Source organism: Microcaecilia unicolor, chromosome 13 (genome assembly GCF_901765095.1).
Source record: "Microcaecilia unicolor chromosome 13, aMicUni1.1, whole genome shotgun sequence".
NCBI classification, from domain to species: domain Eukaryota; kingdom Metazoa; phylum Chordata; class Amphibia; order Gymnophiona; family Siphonopidae; genus Microcaecilia; species Microcaecilia unicolor.
In genome coordinates this window covers 73,260,496-73,274,757 of record NC_044043.1, presented here as the reverse complement: position 1 = coordinate 73,274,757, position 14,262 = coordinate 73,260,496, and the positions used below count along the sequence as shown (strand labels likewise).

At 43.8% G+C, this 14,262-nt stretch overlaps 1 protein-coding gene across 2 annotated transcripts in view; it reads right to left on the bottom strand.

The window, feature by feature from the left end:
• PRKCZ (protein kinase C zeta) overlaps window positions 1-14,262 on the bottom strand; it is a 245,692-nt gene that overhangs the window by 95,339 nt on the left and 136,091 nt on the right. For both annotated transcript variants that reach the window (XM_030185630.1, XM_030185629.1), the window contains exons 6-7: window positions 5,817-5,902; window positions 2,230-2,361 (exon numbers count right to left, since the gene is read on the bottom strand). In XM_030185630.1, coding sequence (XP_030041490.1) covers window positions 2,230-2,361; window positions 5,817-5,902 — 218 coding nt within the window. The remainder of the gene's footprint in view (window positions 1-2,229; window positions 2,362-5,816; window positions 5,903-14,262) is intronic.

Sequence of the window (14,262 nt, the reverse complement as noted above, 5' to 3'; positions counted from 1 at the left end):
AAACGACTAGCAACGGTCTAAATAAATCAGCCCCATAAATGGAAAAAAAAACAGTTGATAGAGGTGATATTAGAGGATGAAGCCTTTATACTAGCACACTGCTATATGAGCTGCTCAGACACCTGCTGTGTGATAGGACTGCAAGAGAACATAAAAAGCAGAATGCCGACACTGTGGGCAAGGAATCTAGGCGACTTGTTCAAGATCCTTATGCTGTATAAGTCGTTGGTGAGGCCCCGCCTGCAGTATTGTGTTCAGTTTTGGAGGCCGTATCTTGCTAAGGATGTAAAAAGAATTGAAGCGGTGCAAAGAAAAGCTAAGAGAATGGTATGGGATTTGCATTACAAGACGTACGAGGACAGACTTGCTGACCTGAACATGTATACCCTGGAGGAAAGGAGAATAGGGGTGATATGATACAGACGTTCAAATATTTGAAAAGTATTAATCCGCAAATGAACCTTTTCCGTAGATGGGAAGGCGGTAGAACTAGAGGACATGAAATGAGATTGAAGGGGGGGCAGACTCAAGAAAAATGTCAGGAAGTATTTTTTCACAGAGAGAGTGGTGGATGCTTGGAATGCCCTCCCCCGGGAGGTGGTGGAGATGAAAACGGTAACAGAATTCAAGAATGTGTGGGATAAACATAAAGGAATCCTGTTCAGAAGGAATGGATCCTCAGAAGCTTAGCGGAGATTGGGTGGCAGAGCCAGTGGTGGGAGGCGGGGCTAGTGGTTAGGAGGCGGGGCTAGTGCTGGGCAGATTTCTATGGTCTGTGCCCTGAAAATGTCAGATACAAATCAAAGTCAGGTATACACAAAGTAGCACATATGAGTTTATCTTGTTGGGCAGACTAGATGGACCGTACAGGTCTTTCTCTGCCGTCATCTACTATGTTACTATGTATATTTGAAGATCTCCGAGCACTGGAGGTACTCAGAGAATGGTAGTATTGAAGGGTTTCCATGTAAAACTTGCACATTCCAGATATGAAGATAGGATGGTGGAGTAGAATGCCAAATACTGCTCTTTCACAGAGAAACAAGCAAAGCATCTGTATTAACCAGCACATTAAATTGCACGGTAGATTTGTTGGGAAACTTAAGACTCTAAGGTACAGAGAAGTTGTTATTTTGGAGTCTATTAATACAGAACAGCTTGCACAGTAACCACCCTCCCGCCATCCCCACCCCGAACCAAAGCAGAGTCTGAATGGCATCCTGAAATTGAACTCAATATTCTCCAGAAAACCTCCAAGAAGGAACTGTTCCCCTAGAAAGAACTATTTAAACGCCATATCCCAAGACAGCCCTGAAAGGTAATTTACTTCACATGAAAAGTACATACAGCTCAGCTCAACGGTCTCCTGGGCTAGGTACTAACTGAAAAAAAAAAACTCTTCTACTGATTAGATAATCAAAGACTCAGAAGGCATTTCCTCCATTTCTCAAGAAACAGAACACACGCCGACACATGGGCAAAGTGATGTGAAAAATGGCCGCCTCAGAAAAACCTGACTGAGTAAAGAATGTGCGGCTGCCTCCTCAGAGGAAACATGTCTCCGGGCTGACAGAAAATATAGGCGAGTCTGAAGAACTCCTAATCTCTGGTGAGAAGTGAAAGGAAATAAAGAGCCTGAAGACCCTTCTTCTGATCACTAAAACAGAATTAACACCAAGGTGCTACTGAATAAAAAGATAGACAGCTTGTTTGGAACTGAAGGGAATTAAACTTTCATCTGTCTGTCCAATGCTGTTCAAACTGTGGAGAAACAGTTCTAGCAAACATCACTTTGACCCGGAGCTCCTCGAGAACTACCAATGGAAGAGCAAGGTTTTTATTCCTGTGTCTTGAACAGTCCAGTTTGGAAATGTAGAGCATAAAAGTTAACAGTTAACATAAAATTACTGCAGTAGAACCACTTGGTAGAAGGCACAGGGGAAGGAGGGGAGGGGTCCAGACAAAGCAGCCATTAAGATGACCATTAACTCAGAAATGCAGTGAGCTAACATCCTGACAAACATCATTACTATCAATGATGACTTACATTGAACACAAACATATTGTCATTGTAAGTAGTGTACTATATCATACTCTGTATTGTTTGAATATTTTTACTGCTGTAACTGTCTATTGCTTAGGTTTGATTTGTTCTTACTGTACACCACCTTGAGTGAATTCTGTCAAAGAAGGTGGTAAATAAATCCTAAGAAATAAAGAAATAAATACCATATGCCTTCTGCAGGTCAGTGGGACCAATATGTGACAACGCTTATGGACCAGTAGTTTGCAGTTGATACACTTGTAACCTTGCCTTCCGAGACCCCATATCCTTTCACTGCACTGGCCACAATATGCTCTCTGTAATCCAAAATTAAAACAAAAGATGTGACCTTCACACAATTGAAAAGTACACAACAAAACTTATAACAGGCACTGACACAAACTGTTATGGCTAGTTTTGAACTTTGTTTAAACTGCTTCTTTGTAAGTTCCACCAAGCCCTTTGGGCGGAAAATCATAAATCAGGCCCCAGGCACTGCCTTCCAAGAATTGAGGGAAATTACTTAAAGAATTTCCAAAAAAAAAATTTAGAAGCAACAAGCAAAACATCTGCTTTGATATACTGCCTGCAAGCCTGAAAGCTATGAGAAATTAAAACATTTTCAGCTTGGCATATGAACATTTCAGGTATACGAGAGTACACAATTGTTATCCAATCTTTTTGGCTACTCACAAGAACACGTGTTTTATTTCATTGAGGTTTGTTTGTTGACTGGGGCATTAAAAAAAAGCAATGATAAAAAATAAATTTGAAAGCTAACATTTGTCATTTTTCTGTGAAGGGTCATGTATTTGATATACTGCCTCTCTGTGGTACAACCAAATCGGTTTACCTATATATTGTTAAATTATATGCAAGTACTTTCTTTGTCCCTAGTGAGGGGGTCACAATGTAAGTTTTTGTACCTGGAACAATGGAAGGTTAAGTGACTTGCTCAGAATCACAACGAACCACGGTGTGAACTGAACTCAATACCCCAGGTTCTCAGTCCACTGTGCCACTCCTCCACTCTAGCTACAGATAAAGCTTTACTTATTGTAATTATGGTTTCCTATGTCAAAATGATAACCATTGCCCTACTGCCCATTTCTCCAGTAATGGAGCAACATTTAATCACCACACTTGGTACTATGTGAAGCCTCGTTCTAAAAGGGGCACCCAACTTTACATGCCCCTTGTGTACTTTAATATATAGAATATTACTGGAGGACTGGCCTAGTGGTTAGAGCACTGAGCTTGACATTCAGAGGTGGCTGGTTCAAATCCCACTGCTGCTCCTTGTGATCTTGGGCAAGACACTTAACCCACCATTGCCTCAGGTACCAACTTAGATTGGGACAGGGAAATACCCAGTGTACCTGAATGCAACTCACCTTGAGCTACTACTGAAAAGGTGTGAGTAAAATCCAAATAAATAAATATTCTGTAAGGGTGTGTGTAAGTGGCATAGCGCGTAAATGCAAAGGGGGCGTACAAAGGGGCGGAGCACGGACAGGGCTCTTATTTGAATACATAACTTGCAGAATACCCCAAGTTATGCAACCACAGTTACACCAGGTCTATGCTTGATGTAAATGTGGGTATATAAATGTAACGTGCACTGACACCAGGTCTGGGAGCCCATATGCCATTATAGAATCCGCTCTCTCTTTGTGGCACTGGGGTGCCTAAATGGAGACACCCACTTACAGAACTGCTCCCATAATTCCTTCCAAAAGAAAAAGGAGTAATATATAAAGAAAGAGACCACCTAAAATCCCAAAGAGAAACAAGGTAGAAACAGGGAGGGGTGTAGGCTTGAATGCTGGCGCTAGATTTTTGCAGCAGGTAAGTGATCGCTATTTTTTTGATGTTATATTTAATGTCACGTTTTGAGACTAAATACGTTTTAGAGACCAGAACTTTTTTTGAATCACTGTGTTGTAATTTAATGAATACTTTTTGGTTACTTGTTCACAACTGCTTACGGAGGCACAATTGACTGAATCTATGCTTGATGGTCGTGACCTGAAACAGCTTTGTACTATAAGAGGTCTATTGATCAGTTTTCCACACAGTTGGGTTTATAGGATGTCTCCCCCCCCCCCCCCCCCCAATTTACCATTTGGTGTACTGCTCTGTTATTTGGAGTTATCACTCGATGACCTCCCATATTTCCTTAACATCAGAACATAAGCCATACTGAGTCAGACCAAGGTCTATTGAGTCCAGCATCCTCTCTCTGACAGGTGCCAGTCTTCTGGATGGCAAAAAAGCAGATCTGTTTCTCATAGCTCTTTTCAAAGGATGAGTCATGTCAAACATGTTTTATGGATTTTTCTGCCAGAAACTTGTTCAAACCTTTTTTGAATCCTACTATGTTAGTTATCTTGATCACATCCCTCAACAACAGATACTGCATCTCAGTGGCGTAGCTACGTAGGGCTACGGGGGCCTAGGCCCCCGTAGATTTGGCCCTGGACCCCCTGCCGACGACCCTCTCGACCCCCCTCCCGCCGCCAACCCTCCCCCCCGCCGTCGGCTACCTTTGCTGGCGGGGGACCCCAATCCCCGCCAGCCAAGGTCCTTCCCGCGAAGCCTTCGTTCTGTTTCTGACGTCCTGCACTTTGTACATGCAGGACGTCAGACTCACAGAAACAGAACGAAGCCTTGTAGATCAGCCAGGCTTCGTTCTGTTTCTGTGAGTCTGACGTCCTGCACATACAACGTGGAGGACATCAGAAACAGAACGAAGCCTTCGCGGGAAGAAGAGGACCTCGGCTGGCGGGGATTGGGGTCCCCCACCAGCAAAGGCAGCCCACAGTGACGGCAGCGGCGGGGGTCGTCGGCGGGAGGGGGGGGTCGAGAGGGTCGTCAAAGTTGTTGTTGGCGGTGGGGGGGGGGGGGGTCAGCGGCGCGGGGGGGGGAGATAATGTGCCCCCTCACCTTGGGGCTCTGGACCCCCCTCCCGCCGAAGTCTGGCTACGCCCCTGCTGCAGCTTATTTGAGAGAGCTTGATATTCTACCAATTGCACAATGCGCTGGGTGGAGGGAAAGGAAAACTATTTTCACTTTGTTAGTCATTAGTTTCATGGCGTGTCCTCTTTCTGTGCCATTTCTAAGGTTAAACAACAAAAACTGTTTTCACCCCAATCATGATTTTATAAACTATCACACCCTGTCCAAGTTGAATAGTCCTAAGCTGTGTAGTCTTTCTTCACATGGGAGGTATTTTATCCCCATTAACATTTTTGTGGTCCTCTGAACCTTTTCTAGTTATATTATACCTGTTTGAGATGGGCTGACCAGAACTGCACATAATACTCAAGGTTCAGTTGCAAAGGCACATTTTTCAGTTTTGTTCTCCATTCCTTTGTATTTTAATTCGGATTTTTTAATAATCTTTATCAATCTATTTTTTTTTATCAACTGTGGCACACTGAAAATTTCATCGCATTGCCCTGTAAAGCCTTCAATGCAGAACCTCCTTCAACAGGAATGATGGTCTTAGTGACTGCAGTGACCAAAGCAATTAGATATTTTAATCTGAATTGGACAAATAAATCTGTGTACTGAAGGCATAAGAAAATTGTGTTTTTGTGAATTATGTACTGTTGCCCCTCCCCTGGCTCCCAACAGCACAGACCTTCTAACTTTGCTTAGCCTACCTCTTACATTACAGCGACATACAGGCCCAGAAGGAAAGCAAATGCTGTACACAAAAATACTCCACAGCACCTCCTAAAGCCACCTTTTAATTAACATAACTCACTCTGTTAAAGCGCTTGGCTTGAAAGAGATGTCCATTCACTCGGTGCAGTTTCCTCCATCTTCTGGCTCCTCGTCGGTATATCGATTCTAGGGAAGAAATTAAGAAGGAGTAAAGCAGCAGCATAGCAGTACAGTATAGCCAAGCACATAGGGTTAGATTCTATATATGGTGCCTGAAAAATCCACACAGAATAAATTTCTGCCTAAGCGTATTCTATAAGCGGCGCTAAATTTAGGCGCAGTATATAGAATACTCTTAGTTGATATCCCAGCGCCTAGAACTATGTGCATCCATTTGCAGCAAGGGAAACGTAGGGTAAATACAGGCATGTAGATTTAGGTGCAGAGGGGCATATTCTTTAACACTATGCGTAAAGTTTTGAATGCCCATGAAATGGCCCTTCCCCCCCCCCCCCCCCCCCACAACCACATGCCCTGATTTTCAGAAAGAAACTGTGCACAAAGTTTGCCCTTGAAAATAAGGTTGCAACTAAACACCTCCCCAATCATTTTCAAAATTGTCTCCAACTGCACAAATAAATGTCATCTGACCGATCAGAATACTTGAATTTTCAAAGACACGTCATAATAAAAGCCACGTCATAATAAATGTTATCATGCTCCCAAATTAAATAAGGTCCTAGGAAAAACAATTTAATGGAGATCCCCACTAAAAATGATATGGTTAAGCACTTGGAGATGAGTGTATCATCTCCATCAGTTCTAGCCCTTCCCAGCTCTGTCACCACTTGGCGGTCCTCTTTCAACCCAGTTACTGCTTTTCTATTACTAAACTCATTCCCTCTCCGAGAGTCACAGGATGCAGATATGCTTCTTGTATCCCTTTCCCTCCAATTGGATTGGCTTCTCAGAACTTGGATTGGTTTCCTTTTGTCTTGTTGATTATCAGTAACAGAGGGCATGATATGAGATTGAAGGGGGGCAGACTCAAGAAAAATGTCAGGAAGTATTTTTTCACGGATAGAGTGGTGGATGCTTGGAATGCTCTCCCACGGGAGGTGGTGGAGAGGAAAACGGTAACGGAATTCAAACATGCGTGGGATAAACATAAAGGAATCCTGTTCCAAGGGAATGGATCCTCAGAAGCTTAGCTGAGATTGGGTGGCAGAGCTGGTGGGGGGAGGTGGGACTGGTGATTGGGAGGTGGGGATAGTGCTGGGCAGACTTATACGGTCTGTGCCAGAGCCGGTGGTGGGAGGCGGGACTGGTGGTTGGGAGGCGGGGATAGTGCTGGGCAGACTTATACGGTCTGTGCCAGAGCCGGTGGTGGGAGGCGGGACTGGTGGTTGGGAGGCGGGGATAGTGCTGGGCAGACTTATACGGTCTGTGCCAGAGCCGGTGGTGGGAGGTGGGACTGGTGGTTGGGAGGCAGGGATAGTGCTGGGCAGACTTATACGGTCTGTGCCAGAGCCGGTGGTGGGAGGTGGGGATAGTGCTGGGCAGACTTATACGGTCTGTGCCAGAGCCGGTGGTGGGAGGCGGGATTGGTGGTTGGGAGGCAGGGATAGTGCTGGGCAGACTTATACGGTCTGTGCCAGAGCCAGTGGTGGGAGGCGGGGATAGTGCTGGGCAGACTTATACGGTCTGTGCCAGAGCCGGTGGTGGGAGGCGGGACTGGTGGTTGGGAGGCGGGGCTAGTGCTGGGCAGACTTATACAGTCTGTACCCTGAAAATGACAGATGCAAATCAAGGTAAGGTATACACAAAAAGTAGCACATATTAGTTTATCTTGTTGGGCAGACTGGATGGACCGTGCAGGTCTTTTTCTGCCGTCATCTACTATGTTACTATTTTACATTTTTGGCTCTGCGCACTAGAATTTAGGCGGTGTGCGTTAAAGAATACCCTTAGCGAGTTATGCGTGTAAATGCCAATTATTGCCAATTAGTTCTCATTATTGCTTGTTAAGTGCTGTTAAAAACGATGAGTGGCTTAAGCCAATTAAGTTACATGCGTTGTTAAAGAATACGCAGAGTCTCAGAGTGCAGGAACTCAAAGGTTCCATGGCACTCGCTGCCTTTTCTTCTATTGCTGCCACTGAACCAGAGAGGCAGCAGCAGGAGGGGAGTTCAAATTTGGCTGGACCAAATGGGAATGTGTGGCTCATCCCATCTAACATCCCCAGGTTTCCACCACCTGCGGCTATGGTGACCCTGCTTGGTAAGCCAATGCCAATAAGCTACAGGTGCTGGCCTTATTTATCAGTACTGCCAGATTACCACTAGGTGTGTAAGGAGGGGGAAATGTGGGGGGGGGGGGGGGGGGGGTACAGTTACCAGGGGTGACTGGTGAGTGGAGACTTCTGGCAGGAGTAGATTGGGTGGGTGGGGGGGGGGGGAGAGAATTTTTTTTATTTTATTTATTATCTGACAACTCTAGGCAGTAAACAAAATAAAATCCATAAAACACACAAAACAGTCACCACAACATTTGACATTACTTGGTGGCCAATGTAACACCGATTTTTAAAAAAGGTTCCAGAGGGAAAAAAAATTCTATTATCGACAGGTGTTACTGCAAGATGCTGTAAAAAACTAGATGATCCTGTTTTCAAAATGTCATTCAGGAAGTGACCATTAGCAAAAAGGCATTTAGTAAAAAAAGAAAAGCTCCAGAGGAGATCCTGGAAATTATAGACCGGTGAGTCTGACGTCGGAGCCAGGCAAAATGGTAGAGACTATTATTAAGAACAAAATTACAGAACATATTCAAAAGCATGGATTAATGAGACAAAGTCAACATGGATTTAGTGAAGGGAAATCTTGCCTCACCAATCTACTACATTTCTTTGAAGGGGTGAACAAATCAAACATATAAACAGCGAGTGACCGTACTCACTCGCAAATGCACAGTAGAGACTTCCCTGTCTGTCCCGCCCCCGCGTCAATACGTGATGATGGGGGGGGGGGGGCAGAGAGGGAAACTGCGCGAAGGGGAGGGAACAGCCGAGATCGCCACCACAACCCCCCCCTCCACCCGGCCGTCTCTTCGCTATTCAACTTACATCTCCGCAGCAGGCAGAGATCAACTGAGCTGCCGTTGGTCTTCCTTCCCTGCCTGTGTCCCGCCCTCGCTGACGTTACGCCACACGAGGGCGGGACACAGGCAGAGAAGAAAGGCCGACGGGAGCTCAGCTGATCTCTGCCTGCTGCTGAGATGTAAGTTGAATAGCGAAGATATGGCCGGGTGGAGGGGCGGCGACCCACCAGCCCGTTTTAACGGGCTCAACTGCTAGTATGTAGATAAAGGTGAGCCAGTTGATATTATGTATCTGGATTTTCAGAAGGCGTTTGACAAAGTACCTCATGAAAGGCTCCAGAGGAAATTGGAGAGTCATGGGATAGGAGGTAGTGTTCTATTGTGGATTAAAAACTGGTTAAAAGATAGAACACAGAGAGTAGGGTTAAATGGTCAGTATTCTCAGTGGAGAAGGGTAGTTAGTAGAGTTCCCCAGGGATCTGTGCTCGGACTGCTGCTTTTTAACACTTTTATAAATGACCCAGAGATGGGAGTAACTAGTGAGGTAATTAAATTTGCTGATGACACAAAGTTATTCAAAGTCGTTATTGAACAGATAGGCCAGTGCCAGGCAGACTTCTACAATCTGTGCCCTGATCATGGCTGGACAGATTTGAATGGGCTGGAGTAGGGCTTCGATCATGACAACTTCAGAAGTTGGGGGGAAAAGGTCAGTGCCAGGCAGACTTTAAGGTCTGTGCCCTGAAAATGGCAACACCACATCAAGATCAAGTATACATATCATAAAGGTATCACATCATGCCTTTATGAGTTTATCTTGTTGGGCAGACTGGATGGACCGTGCAGGCCTTTATCTGCAGACATCTACTATGTTATTAACGCATAAAAGGCTTGGGTTAAAATTAACAGGATTTGGTGGGATTTAATTGAAGAAAGGGACTAAACTAACAGAGTAAAGCTTGACCTCAAAGTCTTTATACAAGAAAAAGAGGCAGTGGGGTGCGTCAGGGTGAAGCAGGATAAAGGAGGAGTAGGACACAGGTCACACCTTCAAGTGCATATCAGAAACATCCTCTCTGCACCTTAAATATAGATCGAATCATCTGTATGCCAACTCTGGAGCCAAAAATTAAAAAAAAAAAAAAAATCTAGAAATAAACCATATTGAGGCTAATTAATTTATTTTTAACAGGGCACCTAGTTTTCAAAGGGAAAGTAGTATATGTTATTTTCCCTATGAAAATTACCCCACCCAAATGACACACACACACCCCTGCTATTCAGTGCACACAAAGGGATCCTTTTACTAAGGTGCGCTGAAAAATGGGTTACAGTAGTATAGGCTCGGGGTTTTGGGCGTACGCTGATCCATTTTTCAGCGTGCCTATAAAAACAGACCTTTTTAAAACTGTTGACCAAAATGGACGTGCGGCAAAATCAAAATTGTCGCGTGCTCATTTTGGGTCTGCGACCTTACCGCCAGCCATTGACATAGTGGCAAAGTCTCACGTGGTAACTGGGTGGTAACGACCAGCACGCGTCAAATGCCACTTGGCGTTTGTCCGATACACGTGTCCGAAAATAAAAACTATCTGAAATGCGCCAAAAATGAAATCACCGCAAAAGCCATGCGGTAACCAGGCGGTAACTCCATTTTGGCGCATGTAGACGCTTACGCGGTTTAGTTAAAGGGCCCCAAGGTTTGAGAAAACTTACAAGCATACATTTGAAAAGTCAAAGTTAAGCACAGAAGTCCAAACCCCACCCCAACTCTGCCTCCCCAGAACAACTCTTCGTCATGAGAAAAATATATACACACACTTCTACCTGCATATACTCTGGGCAATTTGCAAATCACCAAATGCAGATAAGATCAAATGATCTACCGGACCATTTTCACTTGAATCCTATATGTATATACACATATTTATTTTAATAGGGAGGAAAAATGCCTCAGCAGTCGAAGGTTTTAGCTGTAGCAATCACTTGCTGCTAATCCATAACAACTCTTTCAGCCAAGGACCAATCATTGGCCAACAAACCTCCGGCACGCTGCCGGCATGCACGGGGTACGTGTAGTAATGCAGACCACTAACAAATTTCATTTTGAAGAATTCTCCTGATGAAGGCTGTGGTAAAACGGGTCCGCATCGGGATCTCTGAGAGAGAGCCAAGTGCTTCCCTTTGTTTTCCCAAGGCAGGATTAATTTATATAAGAGAAGTGGGCAGAAGTGTTGGAGGGGGATAAAAAGTTTACCTCTTGTACATAATTATCAAGCATGTGGTAGAGTTATGCAAGGAATTGCACACAAAAATTTGGAGGATTTTTGGCCAATTCATTCAAGTATTTATATGCTGTTTAAACCTAAGCGGTTTAAAGTTTCGTTTTACAGGTACCGATTGGTTCTTGTCTGAAGGAGCTGCTATTGATTAGCCGAAAGTGATAGCTACAGCTAAAACCTTCTGAGGCCTTTTTAGCTCTGTATAAAAATAAAATAAAAGTGTATACATATAGGATTCAGGCAAAAACAGTGTGGTAGAGCGTTTGATCTATCCACATTTGGTGATTTGCTTTAGCATTCATTTGGTGGAAAGTGGGTTCCATTGTTTACTACCATAAAGCAATTTTATAACTAGCCCAATACCTACACTGTGTCAAAGGAGAACTCCCTACTGCCTTTTAAGCTCTACCTATTGCTTTAACATTACAGTGAAGGAACTAGATGAAGCACATTTTAATTATTTGTATAGAAGGCACCACGGCATACAGGGATTGAGCTCTATTTATTTTATGTTTCAATCATTTTTTATTTTTTTTTTATTAAGTGAACATGATCAGCTGTAACATTTCACATTACATAAGCAAGTTCCATAACAGCAATTGGCATATCTTCACATTTTGTATTTTTATTGATATTAGTATTTCCCCCCCTAAACTACTCCCCCTCCCCTCCCTGTTCCCTACTCCCCTTCCCTCCCCAAAGCCTCCCCCCCCCTTTTTCCCTTATATATCCAATAACAAGCAGAGGTTACAGGAGCAGCAGCAACGGGGATTATAGGTTCAATATCTGGCTCCGGACCATTGGGGTCAAGGTTTCCCAAAGAGCTCTATTTATTTTTTTATTTATTGCATTTGTATCCCACATTTTCCCACCTTTTTGCAGGCTCATTGTGGCTTACATATTACCGTTAACGGCGTTAGCCGATTCTGATCTGAACAAATACAATGTGTGAATGAATACAAGGTGATATTGTGGTAGATAAGGTACATGTATGGTAGGTACGATTGGGGGGAATTTAGGGAGGGAGGGGGGAGGAGTCAGGTAACGTCCATTACGTTCTTTTGTTATATCGTGTCCCAGTTGTCCGTTACGTTCTTTTGTTATACCGTGTCCCAGGTGTCCATGTATTTTTTATGTTGGGTCGGTGGGGTATGCTCTTTTGACCAGGTCTGCTTTTAGTACTTTCCGGAATTTAAGGTGGTCTGGCATAGTTTTTACTATTTTTGGCAGTGTTTTCCATAGTTGTGCGCTTAAGTAGGAAAAGCTGAATGCATAAGTGGATTTGTATTCGAGTCCTTTGTTGCTTGGGTACTGGAGGTTTAGGTATGATCATGAAGATTTTGTGGTGTTTCTAGTTGGCAGGTCAATAAGGTTTGTTATGTATCCAGGTGCCTCACCGTAAATTTTGAAGGTGATACGTTTTTGATTGGTAGCCAATGCAGTTTTTCTCGGATGGTTTGGCGCTGTCAAAACGTGTTTTCCCAAATATAAGCCTGGCTGCTGTGTTTTGGGCAGTCTGAAGTTTTTTTTATGATTTGATCTTTGCATCCCGCAAAACAAAAACCACATGAAAAACCAAGAAAACCTGTCCAAATTCTCTCAGTTATACTGTTAATCTTTCCACTTAAATATACACCATTTACAATTTTTTTATTATTTTATCCAAAAGGGAGGAAAAAAGCCTCTACAGTCAAAAGCTTATGCTGTGGAAATTAGGCAATGTCCATTTCACTCAGTTGCCTAATTTCCACAGCAGAAGCCTTTGACTACTGAAGCTTTTTCCCTCCCTTTTGGATAAAATAATCAAAAATCAAAAAATGGTGTATTACAATATTTAAGTGAAAAGTAACAGAACAACAGAGAATTTGGACAGGTTTCTTGGTTTTCCACACGGTTTTTGTATTGAAGCTGTGCTTGACTGGTGGAACTGTTCACAGCTCTTTCTATTTAACAGAAGCAAAACTGAACTAATGCAAATTTTTGTTTCAAAATGAATCAATCATTAGCTGCAGTTAGGAACTAAAACTTGGTCAGGCCTCCTCTAACAATTTTTTATGGACAAGTAGTGAAATAATTTCTCCGTTGAACAGCATCATCAGTTTTCACAGGAAGCAAACTGAGAAACAACAGATGTAAGGAACGTTATAAAATCTTTTTTTTTATTATTATCAGGGATCCTAAAAGGAAGCATGTCTATATCATAAAACTGTGCAACAGTGATTCAATATACACAACGGAAAATTCATTTTAAATCAGCTAATGTGATAAGAATCTATAAACACAGTAGCATAATTTGCAATTTTGTAAGAGCGCATTATAGGATTAATGTCACTGAAATGATTTTGTGTTCCTTGAGAGCAGTTTACAACCCATTAATAAAATTAGCAGCAATGGACTGTTTTCAAATGTACTCATTCTCAGACTACAGAAATGTCCCTGGAAGGCAGAGGTCCAATATATCTAAATATGAAAAACAAAGTCCATATCTATCTATCTATATCTGGCCACTCTCTGTTCTCATATTAGCCCTACAAAACACTGCAAGCTATAGCACTTCACAACAGGGGCGTAGCCAGTCCTGGAAGTGGGAGGTGCCAGAGCCCAAGGTGGGGGGCACATTTTGGTCACTGCCCCGCCGCCACCCTCCCCTCTGCCGCCTCACCACCCCCTCTCTGCCGCTGCAAACACCTTGGCTAGCGGGGGTCCCCGACCCCTGCCAGCTGAAGACTTCATCCAGCGCTGGACTGCGGCAGCGGCGCTGCATTGCCTGCCCTCTTCTCTCTTCCCCTCACGTCTGACATGCTCCTTTTAGTGAAACTCTCAGGAGCATGCCTGATGTGAGGGGAAGAGAGTGCAGGGCAGATAATGCAGCGGCGGCGCCGCCGCAGACCGGCGCTGGATGAAGTCTTCGGCTGGCGGGGGCTGGGGACCCCCACCAGCCAACCATGGGCTCACAGCAAATTTGGGGGGCCCAGGCCCCACCTAGCTATGCCACTGCTTCACAACGAATGTACAAATACCCAGGTCTTTTTCTGCCGTCATCTACTATGTTACTATGTATGTATATGCTGTGCCTTATGAACTTTCACTATACAGATGCCTTCAACTAAACTAGGTTTGAAGAAACATGTACTATACTTGTTTGAACATTTTTTTTTTTAATGT